Source organism: Indicator indicator, chromosome 1, assembly GCF_027791375.1.
Source record: "Indicator indicator isolate 239-I01 chromosome 1, UM_Iind_1.1, whole genome shotgun sequence".
NCBI classification, from domain to species: Eukaryota; Metazoa; Chordata; class Aves; order Piciformes; family Indicatoridae; genus Indicator; species Indicator indicator.
The window spans coordinates 41,162,405-41,183,998 of NC_072010.1; the positions used below are offsets into that span (position 1 = coordinate 41,162,405).

Sequence of the window (21,594 nt, forward strand, 5' to 3'; positions counted from 1 at the left end):
TACACAGCTAAATATGCCTTGCAGTTCAAATAGGAAAAAGAAAGAGTGGGGAAAAAATAATCAAAGAAAACCAACCCAAACTCCTCTCAAGAGTGCTGTTGCTTGCATTTTGAGCACAGGTTTTGCATAGCAAACATCAGGAAAAGCCATTTTCAAAGGTTATATAAACTCATGTTAAATACTTGACTATTCAAACAAGCACAAAATAGATACAAAGGATGAAATAATAAAGGACCAGGGACAAAAGACCCACAAACTATTTAACAGCCTCTCTATAATGGCAACATAAGCAGAGTCTCCTGCAGTACCTTGAAAACAATGATTGCAAGCAAAACCTTGTGAAACATCAACGCATTTTCTGATAGCTGTTTACAGTTTCTCCTTTTAAGCTGTTCACAGTTGTATGTCAAAGCAGTAATTTTAGGGTGAAAATAAATAAATAAATAAATAAATAAATAAATAAATAAATAAGAAAGATAAATAAATAAATATCATTTTTTTTCAGATACAGGCATTCAGTAAAAATAGCCCCACCCAAGTGATCATGGTATTGTTTGGTTTAAAAGAGTCTTTTGCAATGTGAATTGAAATAAAATAATATGAACTGAAAAAACCCTTCTGTTTTCTAAAATGCATTTTTAAGGTTTAGATATACATTATTTAATATTCAGAAATATTTTTTATGGTTTCTGGACAAGTCATTCAGAATGGTATTATACTTGAGGGGGAATGGAGGAAAAGAGAATGCAATGTCTCCTGTTCCACTTCCAGAAAATAACAAACAAACAAACTCACAAGTATGAAAACTCAGCATTTTTTACCTTCTTAGGAAGCCAGAAAGTGAGATTCTTACAGTAATGTGTTTAAGGCTGTTGTGGTTTAACCCCAGTTGGCAGCTAAGCACCACTCATCCAGCAGGACAGGGGAGAGAATCAGAAGGATAAAAGTGAGAAAACTTGTGGAGTGAGATAAAGACAGCAAAAGCCGCACAGGCAAGCAAAGCAAAATAAGGAATTAATTCACTGCTTCCCATCGGCAGGCAGGTGCTCAGCCATCTCCAGGAAGGCAGGGCTCCATCATGCATAACAGTCACTTGGGAAGACAAACGCTGTAAATCTGAACTGCACCTGCTTCCTTCTTCTTCTTCTCTTTCATTGCTGAGCATGATGTCATTACGTATGGAATATTCCTTTGGCCAGTTGGGGCCAGCTGTGTCCTCTTCCAGCTTCTTGTGCAACCCCAGCGTACCCACAAATAAGGCCTTGACTCTGTGTAAGCACTGCTAGTAGGTAGATGAAACATCCCTGTTACCAGTACTATGTTGGTCACAAATCCAAATCATAGCCTCATGCTAACTACCATGAAGAAAATTAAATACAAGCCATTTGGAACTCTTAAGAGTTTCTGTTGTACAAAGCAGACTGCCAAATGCTATGGTTTTCCTTCTCAGGCTCTCTATACTATGAAAATGTTTTAAATAAGGAGTTGAAATGGCAGACTGGCTCTACAGCTTCTTCATATAAGAAAACAGAAAAATTATCTGTGATTAATAGTTCCTAGTTTCTTGCTGCTCTCTCTCCCTGCTGACCTTAATATAGGTGAAACATGGCTTATTATCTTTGGCTTTATGACTCAATATTCTTGTAAGCCACTAAGCTTGCCTTCCTAGTGGGAAACACAGAATAACACAGCTCTTTTAGGAGAAACCTTGCTGTTCCACATGGAAAGGTTTTCTTGAGGAAGCAAAGGCTTGAATACATCTTCAGATGGAGACAAGGGGAGAACAGTACATTTTTCAGCATAGATCCTATTCTGAAATTTTATACTTATGAGAGTTGCCTCAGTGACATGATGGGATCCTTCTTTGAAATACCGATATATAGATATTCAAAACATTAATTTCTTAAAACTGCATTATGTGTAACTATGACATCTTCTGCCAAAATTCCTGCATGGTCATGTCACAGAGTTAATACTTGACAAATTTCTCTTATATGCAAGTAGGGTCTAGATAGAATAGAGCATCCTCAGGAAGATAAAATAGAAACTGAGCTAGTGGAAAAAAAGAAATGAAAAGACTGTAGGAGAGATTAAAAACTCAGCATAACAATCTCGCTGGGATCTTCACTAGTAAAGATGAATAACATTTTTTCTCTAAACTCTGAGGATATTTTCCCAGGTGACGCCTTTAAAATACCCCTTGTGGTGGATTGACCTTGGCAAACTGCCAGATGCCCACCCAGTCATTCTCTCATTCCCTGCCCTTGATGAGACAGGGGAGAAAATAACATAGAAATGCTCACGGGTTGAGACAAAAATGAGAAGAATGCTTAACACTGATCTTGACAGACAAAACATGCTTCACTTGGGGAAAATTAATTTAATTCATTATTGATTAAAACAAAGGTGGACAGTGAGAAATAAAGGAAAAACAAACAAACAAACAAAAAGAAAGCAAACACACAGCAAGACCTTCCCCTTCCTTTTTTCCAGGCTCAACTTCACCCCTTCATTCCTGACTTGTGAATAAAGTTACACCTGTGTGGATTTCTCCACGGTCTGCAGGGTGCTAGTGCCTGCTCTGGCAACAGCAGAGCCTTCTCACCCTCTTTCACCTTACTGGTTTTAGGGCTATTTCTATCATTTTTTTTCTGCACTTCTCATTGCCAAGCAAAATTTTTTACCCCTTCTAAAATATATGTTCCCCTATTGCTGTGGGTCACTTGGAGCTGACTGGAAATGCATGTGTCTGGCACAAGACAGCCAGGGTCTCTCCTCCTCTCTTCACTGAAGCTCCTCTTGCAGCTCCCAGCGCTAGTGATTGGGCAGCTACAATAAATGTATCCATAACCATGAAAACCACATCCAATAAGTTTTTTTTTTTAAAAAGAGGGTGAAGGCATAAAAATATTAAGCTATGAATGACAAATATGACTATTTTGCAAAATAAAGATGTACACACTTTCATAGCATAGGGCTAGGCTGAGTAATGAGACAAAGGTTCTTTCTAAGTTGTCGTAGAGAATTTTTCTTATATTGTTCTGATTTACAGTCCAGATTAAACAAGGAAAAATGAAACACTCATATTTTTTAAATTTAGTCGAAACACTTGAGACAGAAAGGTTAAAAATAGTTCAGGGAACAATCACAGAAACAATGTAAGGTCATAATTTATGCAGCAGGTTCAGACTGATAATGAGCAAAACTGCTAATCAGTGCCCGCAGATATTAGATAATAAATTCAATAGGCTGAAATGGGTATTTGTAGTGCAGCAAATATTAGTCTAATGATTGAATTAATCTGAACACAGAGAAATTCTTGCATGAAAATTTGTTTACCGCATAACATACTAATGAAGAAAAAACTAGGTAGGTCTTTTTTCACCCTTATGAATTAAGTGCTGTTTGGGAAGACATATCAAGGTATTAAATTGTAAAGTTTTGTAAGAGACACCTGAGAAGATATGAGCAAACAGGAGATAGCAATAGATAAGGTACTTGTTCTTCATTACATTTTGTATGGCTGAATACAAATTATTTGATTAGCACAGTGTATCAAATAAGCTGCTATGCAAAATAGATCTGGAAATAACCAAAGTGCTTCATAATTAGCTGATCATTCTGGTGCTTCCTAAAACTGCATTTGTTGGATAAGAAGAAAATTCCATGTACGTCTGTGCACAGGAATGGAAGCTTAGATCTCTATGCTAATTAACTTTTATCTCTGATCATCAAACAAATGTGCTTACAATGATAACTAAGGACAACTTTCCTCAAATGTCTTGCCTGAAAAGGCATCACCTTGAAACAAACAAACAAACAAACACATGAAAAAAATGAAAATAATTGATTTTCTCTCCTTTAAAGATGTCCACTTTCTATTATAGGTGCAACCATTACAGTAGAATTCACTATTTTCAAGTTGCTTGCAGTTTGTCCCTTTACTATACAGATCAATGGCCTAGCCTGACAAACTCTTCAGAAGGCAGACGATCAGCAAAACTGATCCTCAACTACAGAAAGAAACTATAGATTATTTTCAATTATTTATTTTCTTTTCTCTAACTGTTCATTTCTCAGATACTTTAAACTGGGGCTTTATTAAAGTATTGTCTGTGACTGGCTGATTCAAATGATCAAAGTTGTGGAATAAATTGCATCAAAACAAAACCACTGTTAATAACAGAAGTAGATGCTAACCCCAAGTTTATAGTCACTTATGTGTTTCAATGGAAAACAGATTTGGGCTTTTTCATCTAGTAAAATAATTGAAATGATCAAAGTATTTAATGTGGTCTAAGAAATATTATAGGCCAAAACAGATCAAAAAACCTCCAGCATCTTGTCATCCTTACCATTAAATCTGAATATACCACTCTGTATGCCTGCCTTTAAAATAAATACATTTGCATATGACTTATACTTTAATTTCAGATGGACCAAAAAAGAATGTATAGAAATTACACACAACTGAGGAAGTAATACCACATATGATATAAAAAGAACCCCAAAAAAACAAACAAAAAACACCCTTATACTATTGCTAGTGTTAGCAGAGAAGTGCAATATGCAAATATATTTTGTAGGTCAGTGTTATCTGCTCCTAAGCATTACATGTGGCTCCATGACAGTTTATTGCTACCAGCTACTCTAGACATGCACCTGAGGTCTCATAACCTCAGCCTAATTATGCCAATTTTAATTGGAAGGAGAATGAATTAGGAAATATGACACTCATCATTTACCCCAACTAAATATTTTCTTTCTCAGTTTGTGTTGTTTTCCAGTTTGCTCTGGAATTTCACAATCTTGTGAGAAAAAGCAGTCTTTCCTTCAAGATTGTTCAGTTGTCAGAACGATTCATGGGAATTTTTGAGACGCAAATAGAACAGCTTTCTGACTTTTGAGCACACAGAACTGTTCTAAAATGTTTTAGTGTAGATGGAAGAATTACCTATACCAATGCTGGATCCCCAAAACTCTATACTGTTTTGCATAATCTATCCAGTTGGCAGTTTACCTGATAATTTCCAAGCCATTCTTTTCTCTGCCTCTAGGAACACCAGATGGATCTCTCTCCTTTTCTTTCTCTGCACTTGTGCAACAGAGTAGGCAATATAACAGGAACATCTAAACCTGTCCCACTGACAAATATAGAATCATAGAATTGTTAGGGTTGGAAGGGACCTCAAGGATCATCTAGTTCCAACCCCCCTGCCATGGACAGGGTTAATTCACACTAGATCAGGTTGCTCAGAGCCACATCCAGCCTGGCCTTAAAAACAACCAGGGATGGGGCTTCTACCACCTCCCTGGGCAACCCATTCCAGTGTCTCACCACCCTCATGGTGAAGAATTTCTTCTTAACACCTGATCTGAATCTACCCATTTCTATTTTTGTTCCATTCCCCCTAGTCCTCTCATTACCTGACAGCCTAAGAAGTCCCTCCCCAGCTTTCTTATAGGCCACCTGAAGATACTGGAAAATCACAATTGGGTCTCCTTGGAGCCTTCTCTTCTCCAGACTGAATAGCCCCAGGTATATCTTATCTCAAAACCAAAGATACTGATTTCTAGATAAAAGGCATAAGATATACAGAGACATAAACATAATTTGCTCCTAGGATTTATTCTTTTAGTGTGTGAATACCCACAACAGTTGAACTAAAGTAGAAAGAAGAGTAGAATATATTTTCAGTCGAACAAGCAAGAGATACAGACTTACAAAAGGTCACATATTGTTCCAAAAGTGAAAGACTGTGGCTCAATAGTCTCTTTTGCACTAAGACATATTCCAAAGAATTAATTTTTATTTCTCAATGTTTATTTAACTTTTATTTTGTTTTTACAAAAAATATTTTTTTTTATTATTTGTTCATGTATGTTCTTATGGAACCAGTTGATCACTCTTAGGCTGAAAAGAGAATAAAGCATGCAAAGTAACTTACTATTTGCACATTCTAGGATTCTTCAGTATTTTTTGCTTAACCAGACTTCTTTCAAAGCATAACTCTTAAACACTAATGCTGTTATTGTTTGCAAAATAACACAGATTAATTTACAAGTGTCTTTTTTCACACTAGTCCCCTCTTTTTACATGACCTTCTACCAAGCACACAGAGAGTAGCTCAAGACTGCTGTCTGAATTTCAAGATAGAAAGTGAGTAATACATGTTTTTAACCAAAAAACACACAGTGTTTTGTTCTACTGGGAGGCATGACTTATATTATAGACTTAAGTGTATATAATGTCTAATTAGGACTAAAGAGCCTCTTTTTATTAATTTTCTTAGAAATTAATTGGGCAGGTATCCTATGTCTAACACAATAGTCCATATATTCAGAAACAGAGCTTGAGAGTACACTCTCACAGCTAGAATTTCTTGAAAATATGACCATAAAATATCTGCAGAATATCAATACCACTGATCTCTCAGCTTATTTTCAATGATATCCAGCTTTATGATCATGCTATCTCTTTAAATGCTGAAGGGAAGTTGGGTAGCCAAAGGTCACTATCATTAGTAAATATCTAAATTACCTGAACTTGGTATTTATATGGATGTCAGTATGACCAGATACTCATATATTTAAATTTTACAGCTGGCACAGTGCCCTATACTCATCTATATCTTGTTTGGTATTTTCACTCATCTGCAAAAAGTATCATTAATATATTTCCAAACATATTAATCCACACAAATAGAGATTTCTGCTATTAACTTTCTATTTACAATGAAAATATATGATTTACATTCATAATGAAACAATAACAAGAACATGTATGTATAGCATTCAAAAAAAAAAAACCCAACAATCAAAACCCCCAAAAACTAGACCTGGAGTAGTGGCAAGAAGCAATTACCTTGTACTGTTCCTTTCATTTCTCATAAGAAGAAATATATAAACTAAAACTATCATTCAAACTAATCCACTGTGCTATGGATGACTACTTTTGAGGCACTTGGTTCCTCTTCTGAATGATTCAAGAAATCTGCAGTTAATTCAGCTGAAAAAGGCAGCCTTCCAGGGGAAATTTTGACTACACTTTTAATTTCACAAAATAACCTACAAATGACTTTAAAATTGCTGGTAACACTATACTACTACCAACCACCTACATATTTTTGTTGAAAGACTGTATCTACAATCCATTAGTTAATGACTATGCTGTGTTTGCCTGACCACATTCACATTCAAACAACCACTAAGTGGCTGAGTTTCAAGGGCCTTGCAATAGCAGTACCAATTAAAACCAGCTTCTTTTTTTATATTTTTGCAAAACGAATATATTAAAATCAACCCCCAAACCAAACAACAACAAAAAAAAATCCCACCCCAAACAAACCAAAACACATAAAACCCAACAACAACAGAAAAAAAAAAAAACCAACCCCAAAACACCAACACACAAACCCCAACAAAATCCCAAAATTCCCAGGGAGAAAAAAAATTTCATGCCCTTGCTGTGTTACAGTATTAAGCCTTGGCTACAGTGAAATATGTGCTTGCATATTTTAAGTACATTTTAAATTTCAATAGCTTATGTGTTTTGACTAATAAATTGCTTTCACTTAAATTCATTAATTGACCACTTCTCTTTAACAAGAAACTACTTGTCAATATTCAGTAAAATTTAAACATCAAAACAGGTCAATTATTCCATCAGATAGATATTTTACATAAACAACTATGAAGGACATGCAAAGTGATAAATAAGCACACTATGAGTTTTCTGGATTAATAAATATTCAATGATTATAAAGTTGAGAAAGTTTGCATTTTTTTCCAGTTATTTTTGATGAATGAATCATTTATAACTGATATTTTTACTTGATATAAAAGTAGGCCTTCACTAGCTATCTCCATGACATTTTCCATAAATGCAGCTATGCAATGAAATCTTCAGTTCTGTTTAGTAAGGATAAAGTAAAAGAAAGAAGTTATTCAATCTTTCTCAATGAACTTATCCATTCCCTTTAGATCTTGAAAACAACACAGATCTAATCTAAAAGAGTAATTGGGCATATCACCAAGAAAGCAAAAAGAATCCTTCTCCTAAATGGTAGGCATATAGAATTTAATTTCAAGTTTTATCTTGGAAATGGCCCTTTTTTGGTGAGCTTTTCAGGGTGACGAACTTCAAAAATGCCATAAATGTGTTGGGAATATATAAGCATACAGTATTTGGATGGTAGTTCAGTAATGTAGATTTCTTCCAAAATGATAGGTGAGTTGGCCCATGGAGAAAGATATGTATGTTAAGAAACACTATGCTTACATTAACTTTCAGAAGTGTCTTTGCTGGACTTGCTCCATATTTCCAGTGCCAGCAGAGAACTGAAGATTCAGAGCCCAGCACTGAATTTGTCCTTCCAATGTATCTCCACCAGTGCTGAGGAGAGGTGAAGTCTCATCTCCATCAAGCTGCTGGCAACAGCCTTCCTAATGAAGTACAAGAGGTTGTTTTCTTCAAGGATTTCTGGCTCATGATCAGTTTGAGGTCCAGGACTCCCAGTTGTTTTTTGATTGGTCATACTCAAGTCTGTGCTGCTGCAACAGGGTTATTCCTCCTGCATGGAATTTTTCCTCTCATTGAAGCCATCAGCAATCCTAATTCTACTTACAATTTGTAACCACTTGAATGCCGAAATCAACAATTCCATGCTAAACTTGACACTTTTATTCTCACAACTATAATATTTCTTTAAAAATTAATGTTTGCCATTGTGAATAGGAGTTGCACTGCCAAGTCTGCATTAGAAAAAGAGTGGGAAATATCAGAAAATGAATCTTCATATTGACATAACAGAGTCATAGCTGGCAATTACGACTTCCACTGAATTTCATAAGCAACCTCAAAAATGCTAAACAAATATTGCTGCCATAATCGCACTATCACACCTTTATAAGATGCATTGTCTTGAATACAGTTATATGATAGAGCACCTAGAATGACGATAGAGCCCTTCCAATATATTTAACTATGATAAAATATGTGTGTATTCGGTAGTGTTTTTTACTTTTATTTCCTGTGGAAAGTCTCTAAAGAATAGGAAAATCTGTAATTGTTCTATTGCTAAAAAGTATTGTTAAATAGCATTCTCATGAGACATGTAAAAGTACCCACTCAGAGCAAAATAATGAATGATGAAGAAAATGATTTTATTTTTCTTTAAGTCTGTGATTTAGAAGACTTTTATTTTTCTTGCTGTGATTTTTTTTTTGCTGTGAATTTTTAAATTGAAACCATTGACTATGTTGTTCATCTGTAAGAGTTTTAGAAAGGACTAAATGATTCCTTACTCCTGTGGGTTTTTTTTTTGTTGTTGTTGTTTGTTTGTTTGTTTGTTTGTTTTGTTTTGTTCTAGACAGGTATTAAAAAAAATACAAGAAAGGGAAAAAAAGTGTTTATGAACAAAATATTAAAACATTCAAAATGCCGCAAAGAACTGAGTAATTTAGTAGAGATCCAAGATGATCTGAGCACAACGTCTAAACTATGGACACGAAACATTCAGTTTATGAAACAGAAGGTGAAGAGTTGATTCAGTCCAAATCAATAAGTAACAGAATATGGTTTCCTCTGTCACTGAATATCATTAAATCAAGGAATCTTTCTGAAATATATGCTGTAGAAAAAAGCAGAAGAGACACACTTTTTTATGTTATTAGCTTGGATTTCTGACCTGTATGCAGGAGACTGTATGAGTCAAAATAATCCCTTCTGTCTCAAATATTTATGCAATTCTGGAAGTCAAAGACTTCCTGCTGAGAAAGAGCACTACAATCTCACAGGCAGAATCTAGACATTGAAGATGTATGATTTCAGACTGGGAATATGATACCCACTTTAACACTCTGAAGGATTAACCTTGGCTGCAGACAGGTGCCCAGCAAACTACTCTATCACACCCCCTGCTCAGGAAGACGGGGAAGAAAATAAGATGAAAACATTTATAAACTTATGGACTGAGATAAGGACAGGAAGATTGCTCACCATTTACCATCATGGGTGGAATTGACTCAACCTGGGGAATGTTAATTTATCATCAATTAAAAATAGAGTAGGATTATGAGAAACAAGAAAAATTAAACTAAAACCACCTTTGTCTAACCCCTTACTTCTTCCCAGGCTTAACTTCACTCCTGTACTCCCTACTCTGACTCTTTCCTCTCACTGTCCCCACTGAGTGGCACAGGGAGACGAGGAATGGGAGTTGCAGTCACGTGATAATACATGCCGCTCCTTCCTCCTCACTCTCTTCCCCTTCTCCAATGCAGTCTTTCCCACAGGCTGCAATTCTTTATGAATTCCTTTACTGTGGGTTCTTTCCATGGAGTGAAGTCCTTCAGGAACAGCTTCATCATGAGTCCTCCAGGGGCCATAGTTCCAGCCTGCTCCTCTGAATCCTCTTCATAGACTGCAGCTTCCTTTAGGATATGTATACCTACCTGCTCTGAGGTGAGATCCTCCATGGCCTTCAGGGGACACCATGGTCTTCTCCATAGGCTGCAGGGGATTCTCTTCTCTGCCTGGAGCACCTTCTCTTCCCCCTCTTTCTTCAATAACCTTGGTGTCGGCATGGTTGTTTCTTTCACATTTTTGTTATTCCTCTCTCCCAGCTGCTGTACAGCTTTGGGCAGTAGTGGGTCTGTTTTGAAGCCTGTAGGAGCTATCTCTGTCTAACATTGGTGCACCCTCCCCCAACCTTGATGAGTATACCAAATACAAACACCAAGGGGTATCATTGGACTGTTTTAAAATACAGGCTTGATAACACCCCCCCCCCTCCCCCCACGCACAAACTCAAAACAAAACAAAACAAAAACAAATTAACAAGCCACCAAAAACTCCACAGATTTGTGTGAAATTCTATGCAATAACAGAGGTTTGACTAGATAATAATGCTTGAAACCTTCAAAAATCTATGAATCTCTGCAGTAGATTTGGGCTTGCTGTGATAACAAGAGAAGGCTTGTAAGATAACTCTTAGCAATAGGAGAAACTCCTAGCAACTCCTTAAATCAATCTTTTGTTTTAGCATATACTACTGGCAAAAGCATCTGAGGTTTTAAAACTGTCCTACCTACCATCATCTATGGCATTCACAGGCACCAGCTTTCGAGTAATGTGCAGTCTTCCACTTTGTTTAATCTTCTAACCCTTCTTACAAGTCTGAATAGTCCCCATGCCCCATCCAGCCTTTTCAGCTCACTGCTGAGGACTCTCAATTTCTCATCTTGAATGGAACGAGCAGCTAGAAAGTTCAGACACATTAGATGTTCATCATAGAGAAGAGATGGGACAAGTTCCCTTTTTGTTGCTCATTCAGTGGTGTGCCATCCTGATTTACACTTCAATTAGCTTTGGTGTATGGGAGAGTAGAACATGAACAGATGTAGCACAGTGGCTGTTCTAAACCAAGACAATTTTAAAATCCTTACTGTAATGAGGCAGCAAAGAGACGTAAAGAGATAGCAATACCTCTTCTGCCTCTCAGAATTTATCTTTTTAAAGAAATAAATGTGTAGGCTAAGATTGAACTCAGACTTCAGACCATTTTATAGCCCTTCTGTAGGCGAATTCACCAACTTGACTCCAGTTTTTCTTACTCCTGCTTGCCTGCAGCTAAATGTGACAGTTAGATTCTGTGTGAGGTATGAACTTGGGTTTAATGAAATGGAAGAAATGACTCAAAGGCAAATGTTCCTATCTTAGTTCACACAGAGTCTCAAATTATGAAAACACAAGAAGAACTACAGACAGTGACTTATCCAGAGCTAAGCATTAACAGAGTAACATTTATTCCTACACCTTAGAATGTTCAGCTATGGACTTTAATATTGCCAAGTAAGACAAGAAACTTTTGAGGCAGCAAAATGAAAAGCAGGATTAAGCAGAGGGCAGGCCCTCAAGGTTAAACCATCCTCACCCACTGGGTGTATTGATAGTGACACCACAAAACCAAAGCTCTTTGCATGAAAAGCTTAGCTTCTCCACTTGGGACCCTATCATATGACTAAGTGTAATACAAGATAGTCTTGCCATTACTCTGAACGTTAATCATAATTAAACCACTGCCACAGAGATATTCCAACTTATTACTAGAATTATAGTATGATTTAATAACCCTGACATTACTTGACTAAATCACCATAATATTAGGTTTATTTAAATGTTGGAACTCAGGTGTTTATCAATTACATTCATCCATACAATTTTAATGTACTGGAAATAAAAAAAAAGCGTTCTACAAACTGTATTCCAAGAATATGGAATTGCTTTGGAATTTGTAACTCATATCTTAGGACATAATAGAATGTTGTACTTAATTTGAAGGTCATCATTTTTAGTTAGTAAAGAATGAGTTTCCAAACAGGGTTTTTGCTACAATATTCCCTGTTTTTTATAGAACTTCGTGTTGTGTAACATATATTGATTCCACTTATTAATGAAACATAGAAATTAGGAAAGCATTTACTTAGCTTCACAAACATATATCAGAAAACATAGATGTTATATTTCTGTCTGGTATTAAACCATTGGAACTACTGCATAGATTTATCCACAGTGTATAGTAGGCTTTCTCCCTAGAGCAGTTCTAACACTTCATATATATATTTATATACCATTCCTCTTTATCTCTTTGAAGAAAAACTAATCACATCCACAGCTTGCAGTTACCAAAATATGATGCATCAAGCATTTTCAAGAAAGTGTATTTTTCCCTTTTTTTTTACACTAAGAGGCATATTTTTACTTCATAGAGTACTACTGTACAGCTCTGCCTCATGAAACCCTTAGATATATTAACAATTCCAATCTAAATTTAAGTCCCTGACAACCTTTACAAAACCACAGCAAAAGAAGAATTCTTCACTAATGAGGTGGGTTATTCCTTTTATTGAGATGAAAGCCACATTTACAGTAATGAAAAATAACATTCTGCCCCTGATTGCTGACAAAGAAACCCACAATTTTCTTTTGAGTGATTACTGAAGAAATAATTGACATTAAAATGTCAGACAGCTGTACACATTTAATGCAACTGACAATAAAGAAGATGTGTTATAAGTGTGCTTTCCTATATTCACACTTAAAACTGTTGAAATGTAGGAATTTGGGTCTATAAAGTCACATCAGTAAGTATAATTTCACATTGATTTTGTTTGTTGGCAGTTTTTTAGATCCTACAGAAACTTAACCTTTTCTAAATTCTTATCTGATATACTAAGACATACTCAGCTGATTGATCCTTGAAATATCTTCCTTCACTTTTTATAAGATTTTAATATATACATATAGTTTCCAAATGCAAAAAATAGTATTAATTTAGAGAACACAGGTCAGCACTCCATACAACAAAGCAGAGTTCAGAATATTCAAAATCATTAGTTTCCAAGAAATTGTAGAATCTCCTTTTTGATATCTGTTTTTTGTTTTTGTTTTTGTTTTTGTTTTTTAGCAGACTCTCAACACTATAATATTTACAATTGTTCTCTTTTGTTTGTCATCATGGTGACAAATAAAGTATTCAGCTAATGTCATGCTGTTTTCCCTTCCTACTGGCCTGTGCTCCTGGCAAAGTCATGGTCAACAAGGCAAGGGTAAAGTTGTTAATCATTACATTTACATGCAATAAAAACATTGTAACATACACAAAGCTTGTCTAACTAATCAGTATCATGTGCAAATTTATGTCATCATAACTACGACTCTTGAATAATGAGACTTCCTGTCTCATTCCTTCCGTATTTGATTTGTTAGTATTACCATTTGAATTGTTGTTATTATAATTTACTAATGCAAGGGAAAACCACAGTGCTGGTATCACTCTCTAAAGTTATATTGTTTTTAAATATGATGAATTGTTGCTCACTGATGTAAGATTTCTTATAAAGCATATCAGGACGCAAATGAGACAAGGGTAAAATATGAAGAAGTTGCAACTGATAGGTTAACAACATAGTTTTTTGGCAGTCAATTAATACTGACCTATTAACAACGGTGAAATAGAAAAGATATTTCAGGAAACTGAATGAAAACCCTGAGTTAAAATAAAAGCTATTTCAAAACTGAGTTTGAATGATGCAAACCAACCATAAACTATAGACATCATTATATAAATTCGTAGATTTTTTTTTTTTTTACTTCATATTTCTATCTTGTTGCCACCTTCTTATAACCACAGTGACAGTGTGTGGTTGACAGTGTTAGTGTTTAGTGTCTCTTTATTTTAGTTTCTTCCAGTGAGATTGCTGTTTTAAGATTACATAGATGAATGCAGTCTCACTGTGTATGTTTCTTTCATTAAACCATGTAATTGTAGCTCTCATGTCTCTGTTGAAACTAATGATTGCAAGAAATATGTCAATAAAGTTTCTCATACCTTGTGTATTTAATAAGGTGTTGTTTTGGTTGATGATTTTGTTGTTGTTTTGTTTATTTTTCTGTTTCAGGTTTTGAAGACCCAGGCCTTGGTCATTCTTCAAATAGAATTACAATAGTAACATACTAATATTGAGAAGCAGTGGCTGCATTTTTATTTACATAAATTCATGCTGTACAGTAATAAACACACCATTCATCGGGCATTAAATTCATTAACCAAAATTTCTCTCTCCACGAGGTAAGGACTTCACCATCAAGATTAACATCATATTCCCATGAGCTGAAGCAAACCTTTACTTAAAATGAAGTTTCATAAAAGTAGTGGAACAAGTCTGCATTTTTTGTGTATTTTTTTTCTTGGAGATCATAAAACACTTTTTTTTCTCTTTTAGTTTTAAATCAAAATAAAATATAGTTCTGAAACATTTATCATATAAAACTGGCATCAGTACACACACATGGTTATGTTCCACTAAGAATTTTTCTTACGTTATAGATGTATCATTTACCTCAGCATACCCAAATTATTTTGATATACAACGATCCCATAAATATCCACTGAAATGTAGCTCCTTCTGCTGTTAAGTACTACTGTTTAACATTTCACTTCAAAAGAACTAGAAATTCATTTTATACATGTGAAAGGATACAATGTTGAAATGATACTACATCAGTTATCTTAACCCCATAAAGTAACTCTGCCCGATCACCAGATAGGATTTTTCTCTTCTGAAAATTGTCACAGGATTTTCAATAACCATAAAGTGTTTTAAAATCCCTTTCATATCTCATCCAAAAACTTTTGTCTGCAGTAGAAAATAACTTTTGACAAATGCCTAGCCAATAACTTGATACTGAACAAGACATAAAAGAAAAATCCATCTAATGGGCAGCATTACTGCCTTCCTGCTTTGGGTTTTATGTAACAGTAATGACCACATCATTCCCTTCTTAGTTTGTGAGATTTCATGAGATATAGAATACATGCATTATTTCAATGTCTGTCCTAATTAGTCTTATAAAAGGCAAAAAAATCTATACTTAGATATCTCACTAATCATCAATGCAGTTTGATAATTGGATTTACATGTTTGCCATGAATTTAATATCCCCAGGACTAAACTAGGTGCAACCACAAACTTCTTATACAGCTTTTAAGAACATGTTCACCTGACTAATCTACTATTAGTCTCTGTAACAGGGATGAATAGTTCTTCATGATTAACACACTACATTTCAACAAAGTGTTTGACACAAAATTTCTAAAAAATCATGTTTAATAACTTGGTATGAACTACTAAGCCCATTTTCCTAACTTCTGATGGATTTTTACATCACATTTTGAAGAGATGTGCAATACCGAGTCAGCAAAGCCAATACCAGTGCCAAAACACGATGCTGCCTTAAAACTCCTCTCTGATCTTGTTAAATCATTCACACGTCTCATACGTGGTCAGAGAATTAAGAGGATAATTCCTCGTAAGTTCCTCGCTTGCTTAAGCAGACATACCTTCTTGCTCCAGAGTCAATCCATTAATAGTTGCTATTATTTTATACTTCTTTGTATTTCTACAGATTTAGGGTTTAAGATCATAGTTACAACATTTCCATTTGGGTAAAGAAAATAAAATGTAAGTGTCATATCTAGGAGAAAAAGGAAAGGGAAAGAAGAAAAAGGGAACAGGAAACTAGAACACAACTCTGAATTGTTCTCATTGTTTCTTCATCAAGTTTCACCCAACACACCTTCTCAGTCCTCCCATAGAAAGTGTGAGATAAATGTTTCTCAGGTCAATGTGTCACAGTTCGCATTCTCGTCTGCCATGATTTAAATGCCATAATTCACATCCAGCTCTGCCCAAATGAGAATATGGACCTTAATATTGTTCATCAGATCCCAAAATCTCTCCTGGTTTGTACAGGCCCAGTGACAATTTAATCATCTATACAAAAAGGAAAAAGACCAAAGGGAGAAACTAATTCTTATTTCTATACTCCTGGGATGCAAGAGAACAAGAGTTCAATTTCCTTCCAAGGGCACTGATAAGACTTTTAACCTTTATCTCCACATTCTACACAGAAAATAAGAGGTTTAAGGGCACTATTACTGCCCACTCATAGTTCTTTGGTATGTCCAGTACCAAAATACTAGTCAAAGTATTGATTAAGAGTTCATTTTTAGTCCTGACTGTCACAAAAAACACTGCAATAATGTGAATGTGTTACAGAGAAGGAAAGAAGAGGAAAGGCAGAAATTCCCATGTCAGGTAAATTGCACATAAATATTTGTATGAAAATGCATATCCTACATATCCAAAAAGCAGAACATCATGGCATTCCAACCTAACCAAGAAACCTCGTGTTTCTCGCTGTTCGAGGGGCAATTGTAGGCATGTGATAGAAATTTAGTTTCTTTACACTTTTCAGTGCTTCACTGATTTACTGTTTTCTGTGTTAGTCAAACATTAACTGTGTTAGTGCAACCCCCATGTCCTTCCTCTTTAATTTTATATTTAGAATTACTTTCCTAAAACAAAGTCCAATGCTAAATAGCAAGAGCAGCACAAACATTAAAGAAAGCTTGCTACGCCGTAGGACTTTCTTCCCAGCTCTTCTCAATTACTGTGCAATTAGTATGGAGCTATTTTTTTCTTGTTGGAAATATTTTTGTTTCTACAGTAAAATTACAGCATGAGGCACTTCAGACCCATACAGTATTTCCTACTAATTGTTTTGAGCTATATGACAAAAACAGTCATGCACATGCTTAAAGACATCTCTATGTTGCAAAGCTCAAAGGGATGAAATAGAAAATAACTGAGTTACTAAAGGAATTCAGATAAGCAGAGCACTGATGGTGACTCACCGGAGTTGGGGTCAGAGTTGCCATCAGCTTCAGTCCTCTTGTCCGGTGAAGCCTGGTCGTAGAATTCGTCCTGCGGCTGAACCAGAGGGAGAGGGTGTGAGATCAGGGTTCCACCACCCACTGGCTCGTGGTCTCCTAGACCACTGTCACTGCAGCTTTCCTGGGAGCCATCAGGGAGGTGAAATGTAACACGGCGCTGGGACTACAAAGAAGAGCACAGGACACACTGATTAGTGCTCTTCTTCTCTATTCTCCTGACTGTTTTGGGGTTTGTTGTTTGTTTCTTATTTAAAAAAATAAAAATATTTTTAACGTGCTAATAGATTTCTGGCAATGCTCATGAAGCACTTTTATTTATCATATTTCTTGTTGGTTTTGGTTTGGTTTGGATTTTTTTGTCTTTCTTTCCTTTTTTATTTTTTTTCTCTTTTTGTCTTTTGTTTTAGAATTAGGGCATTCCACAGAGGATGGCAGGCAGGAGAGGCAAATTTCAAAGCTTTGCACATGCTCATCTGTGAAGTCAACTTCTCATAAGAAAGTGACCATTTCACCCATACATTGTTTCAAAATATTAAAAGTATGATCTATAAAAACTCTGAGAAACACGAACACTTCAAACTATGTTATGAAAAGTAAACAACATCAAAAAAAGCAGTAAGTATATATTTCTGAGGTTAAAACTTGGGTTAGTACTGTTCGAACTGGAAAAATAAGTCTACCGAGTTAAATAAAATTTCCTGAACCTCTTAAAAGAACCCCATTCATCTCAAAGTAAAAAAAAAATCTGCAGTGTACACTTGGATTAATTAACCATTATTGATTCTGAACCTCCCTCATCTGGAGAAATAACCCAAATTTGTAAATTGTGGTCATGGAATGCTACAGTGATTCCCATGAGCTCCAGTGCCGATAGCACTGCTGCGAATTGTTTAGCAACCGTGACTGTGGGATTCATAAAAGGAATATTATAGGTCTTCATGGATCAAAATACTGCATCTTTGAAGCACTGGAAACAACAAGTTCAAGAGTACCTCAAGAGAGTGGTTAACTTAAGGTAAGCAGAGATTCACAAAGTGTGTCTTGAACAATTGTTTAGTTTAGTCATTACCTTCTTATCAATGAAAATTGTATCTAAGCTAATCATTCAAGATTTCTACAGTCAGAAAGGACTATCAGGAAGATATTACAACAGGCAACTTCTACTAGTTACTAATATTTAAAGTTAAATTTGAGTGGCCTGTATCCATCCAAAATACAAGAAAGTTTTCCTGAAGTTAGCAGTATCAGTATTAGGCCCTGAATCTTTTTCTTTTCCTGACTCTTTTTTCCACTTTTTTTTTTTTAATGAGGAAAACCTCAAGTTAATAGTACTAACTGTATATTTGCTTATTAAAAACTATTTGTTAATGATAATTGCTACCATTTTATAGGATGATCAATATCCTTTACCAGTTTTCTTTTTATTCATCTCCCTTGGGTGGACATAGATAGTTGATTAAGTCAATTTTTGGGTTACTGTGTGATTCAGTATAAAAATAAATGTAGTACTATTTGCTCTTGGCTGTGATTTTATAATTAGCATTTTGCTTTTAAGTTATTTTTCTAGCTTTAGGATTAGAATCCAGCTATAGCAAAGCCAAATAGATCCTCTGAGTCATTAGGTTGTACTCATTTACATCAACAAAGGACTTGACTTTACTATCACTAAGTAAACTTTTACAGCATAATTTAATACTTTTCCTTATAACTTTTTCATTCTGGAATTCTCACCATGAACATTTTTTAATTATTATTATTTTTAAATCAATAGCAATTTCTTTCCTTTCAACATGAGCAAAAACTAAATGCTGCTGGCTAGACAGCTTAAAACCTTCTCTTTCTGCATTTGTTTTCAGTACCCCAAATTTAGACATCTGTTTTCTCAAAGTAAGAATTTACATCACTAGTTAATCAATAATAGGCAGAGGAAAATGAGATTACTTTAATATTTTTTTTAATTAAAAGACTCTATGTGAAATTATGAATGACTGAGAAAATAAAACCTTGAAGTAAGGGAGGAGGTGGAAAGTCCAGTTTAAGATTCTGCAAAATAATTAAACCCTTGTTATTAATTAACCATCTACGTAAATAATTACAAAAATATCAAGTTTCATGAATCATATACTAAAAATACTGACCTTGGGTAACAAAAGCTTTTCATACCAGCCAGAATCTGCTCTGATTCTGTACTGACAGGAACCAGCCAGCCAGTAAAATGGCACAGGACTAACACTAATACTGGCAACTTCTTAGCTGATAGTGCTATAAATTTTTAAATCCATACTTTAAGCGATAAGAAAAAAATATATCAGCTTGGCTTTCTGAGCCTCCCACTGAGGACACCACAAATCATAAAGGATTATAAAAAAGCTAAAGGTCACGTAAACAGTAATCCCATTCCAGAGATGATGAATGGACAGCATACAGTCCGTCAAGAAACTTTAGACTAAGCTGTGCCATCAAAACAATGAGAGGAAAAGCCTCCTGCAAAGAGAAATTCAAAGCAAACACTTATGCTTGGACATATATTACTTGTAAGGGAAACTACCAGTCAATCTACTGGGAGCTTATGCTGGTGCGCGGCCAAATCCTCCAGCCGCCCAGTCTAGGATCCTCCTGCCTGGCTGCTGGAGTCCAGCCCAACACACAGGGACCCAGGGCCCGTGCCCAGGTTGAGGGATGCATCTGCCACTTTTACCTTCTCAGTGGCATAGCTACTGCCATACTAAGACTGACTACATTCCAGATGCATAAAGGAACACACAAAGACAACATGGGCATGGCCACAGCTGTGGATATGCAGACAAAGTGCTGCCCCCAGCAGCACTCACATCCAGGAAATCACACCAGACACAGGCAGCCATGTCCCCTTATCTTGTGCTGGCAGAAGCAGAGGGCCAGTAGCGCAGCACACCACACACTCTCCAAGTTCAAAAGCTCATGCACATCCAAGGTTTCCCCAAGCATCAGCACAGCCCCTCTGTCTGCCCAGAACCTCTGCCCAGACTCTGCTCCCCCTTACCTTTTTCACAGGTCCCCAGTTTGTCAGCTGATCCACCTGGTGCTTGCTACACAAATGCAGCATTCACACACTTGTCCCACAGACACCCCGAACTAACATTCCCTTAATACCAGCATAAACCCTCCATCCACTTGATATCCCTTGCCTGCACCAGGATCTCCTACTCCCTGGCTAGTCCAGCCTGGAGTTTGCCAACCTATGTGTGCACTGCCCACACATCCACTTCATGTAAAACATAGACACTCACTCTCAGAAGCTGGAACTTGGCACATGGGCTGTGAACTGTGGTCCTGAACTAGCACTAAGTTGTTTTTTTTTTTCTTTCCCCTTCTACAATAATATCAGAGATTCTTCTTTCAGAGGAAAGAAAAACCCTACAACATGCTTAGGCTATGTTTGTATTTATCTGCTACTCAAATGCATCTTTATATTGTTTTTATGTAAAGACAGAGTCAAGATATTCTGAATAATTAGGTTTATAGTAGATACAACACAGGGAGTAATAATAACAAGTAATTATAATTTTAATTTTGCTACTACATATGCAATATTATAAACAGCAAGATGTAAGGCTATGGTTCAGGTTCACAACACTTGGCCAAAATTCAAATCTAAAATTCACGACCTATTCAATCATAAACCATTGTTCAAGGGAAGGAAAACAGGGGTTTTCTTTGGATCTTGAAATACATACAATCCTTATTTTTAATCAGGAAATATAGTATCATTGTTATGTGAAATTCAAAATGGAAAGGAAAATCCAGTCAAAACAGTATGATTATAAATTTTTTTCAAAGTAATTTCAATATATATCTCAGAACCATTTGACTCAATAGGTTTTTGAACATGGGCTGAGTTTTAAAATCAGGAAAAAAGTTCTTATCACATGAAATCATTCTTCTATCAATCACCTATTGCACAGATACTATAAAGCTCATTGATGTAAAGCATGACTTCATATCCACAGGAGATACAGAGAAGAATTAATTCTGTATCTTAAATGTCAACAAAGGATACAAAGCTCTGGTGCTGATAAAAAAAAAAAAAAAAAAAAAGATAGTTCAAGTGTAATTTGAACTTAAAAAAAAATATTTACTGTGAGCACTGGAAGAGGCTTCCAAGAAGGGCTGTGGAGTCTCCTTCTTTGGAGACTTTCAAAACCATCTTGGACACATTCCTGTGCAACCTGATCTAGGCATACCTAACTTAAAAGCAGGGTTGGACTAGATGTTCTCCAGAGGTCCCTTCCAAACCCTGCCATTCTGTGTTTCT

At 35.8% G+C, this 21,594-nt stretch overlaps 1 protein-coding gene across 4 annotated transcripts in view; it reads right to left on the minus strand.

Annotated features, from left to right (window-relative positions):
• The window catches only part of PCDH9 (protocadherin 9), a 710,467-nt gene that overhangs the window by 233,585 nt on the left and 455,288 nt on the right, over positions 1–21,594 (minus strand). For 3 of the 4 annotated variants that reach the window (XM_054382650.1, XM_054382635.1, XM_054382642.1), the window contains one exon: positions 17,262–17,463. In XM_054382650.1, coding sequence (XP_054238625.1) covers positions 17,262–17,463 — 202 coding nt within the window. The remainder of the gene's footprint in view (positions 1–17,261; positions 17,464–21,594) is intronic. The other variant, XM_054382658.1, reaches the window with a different exon arrangement.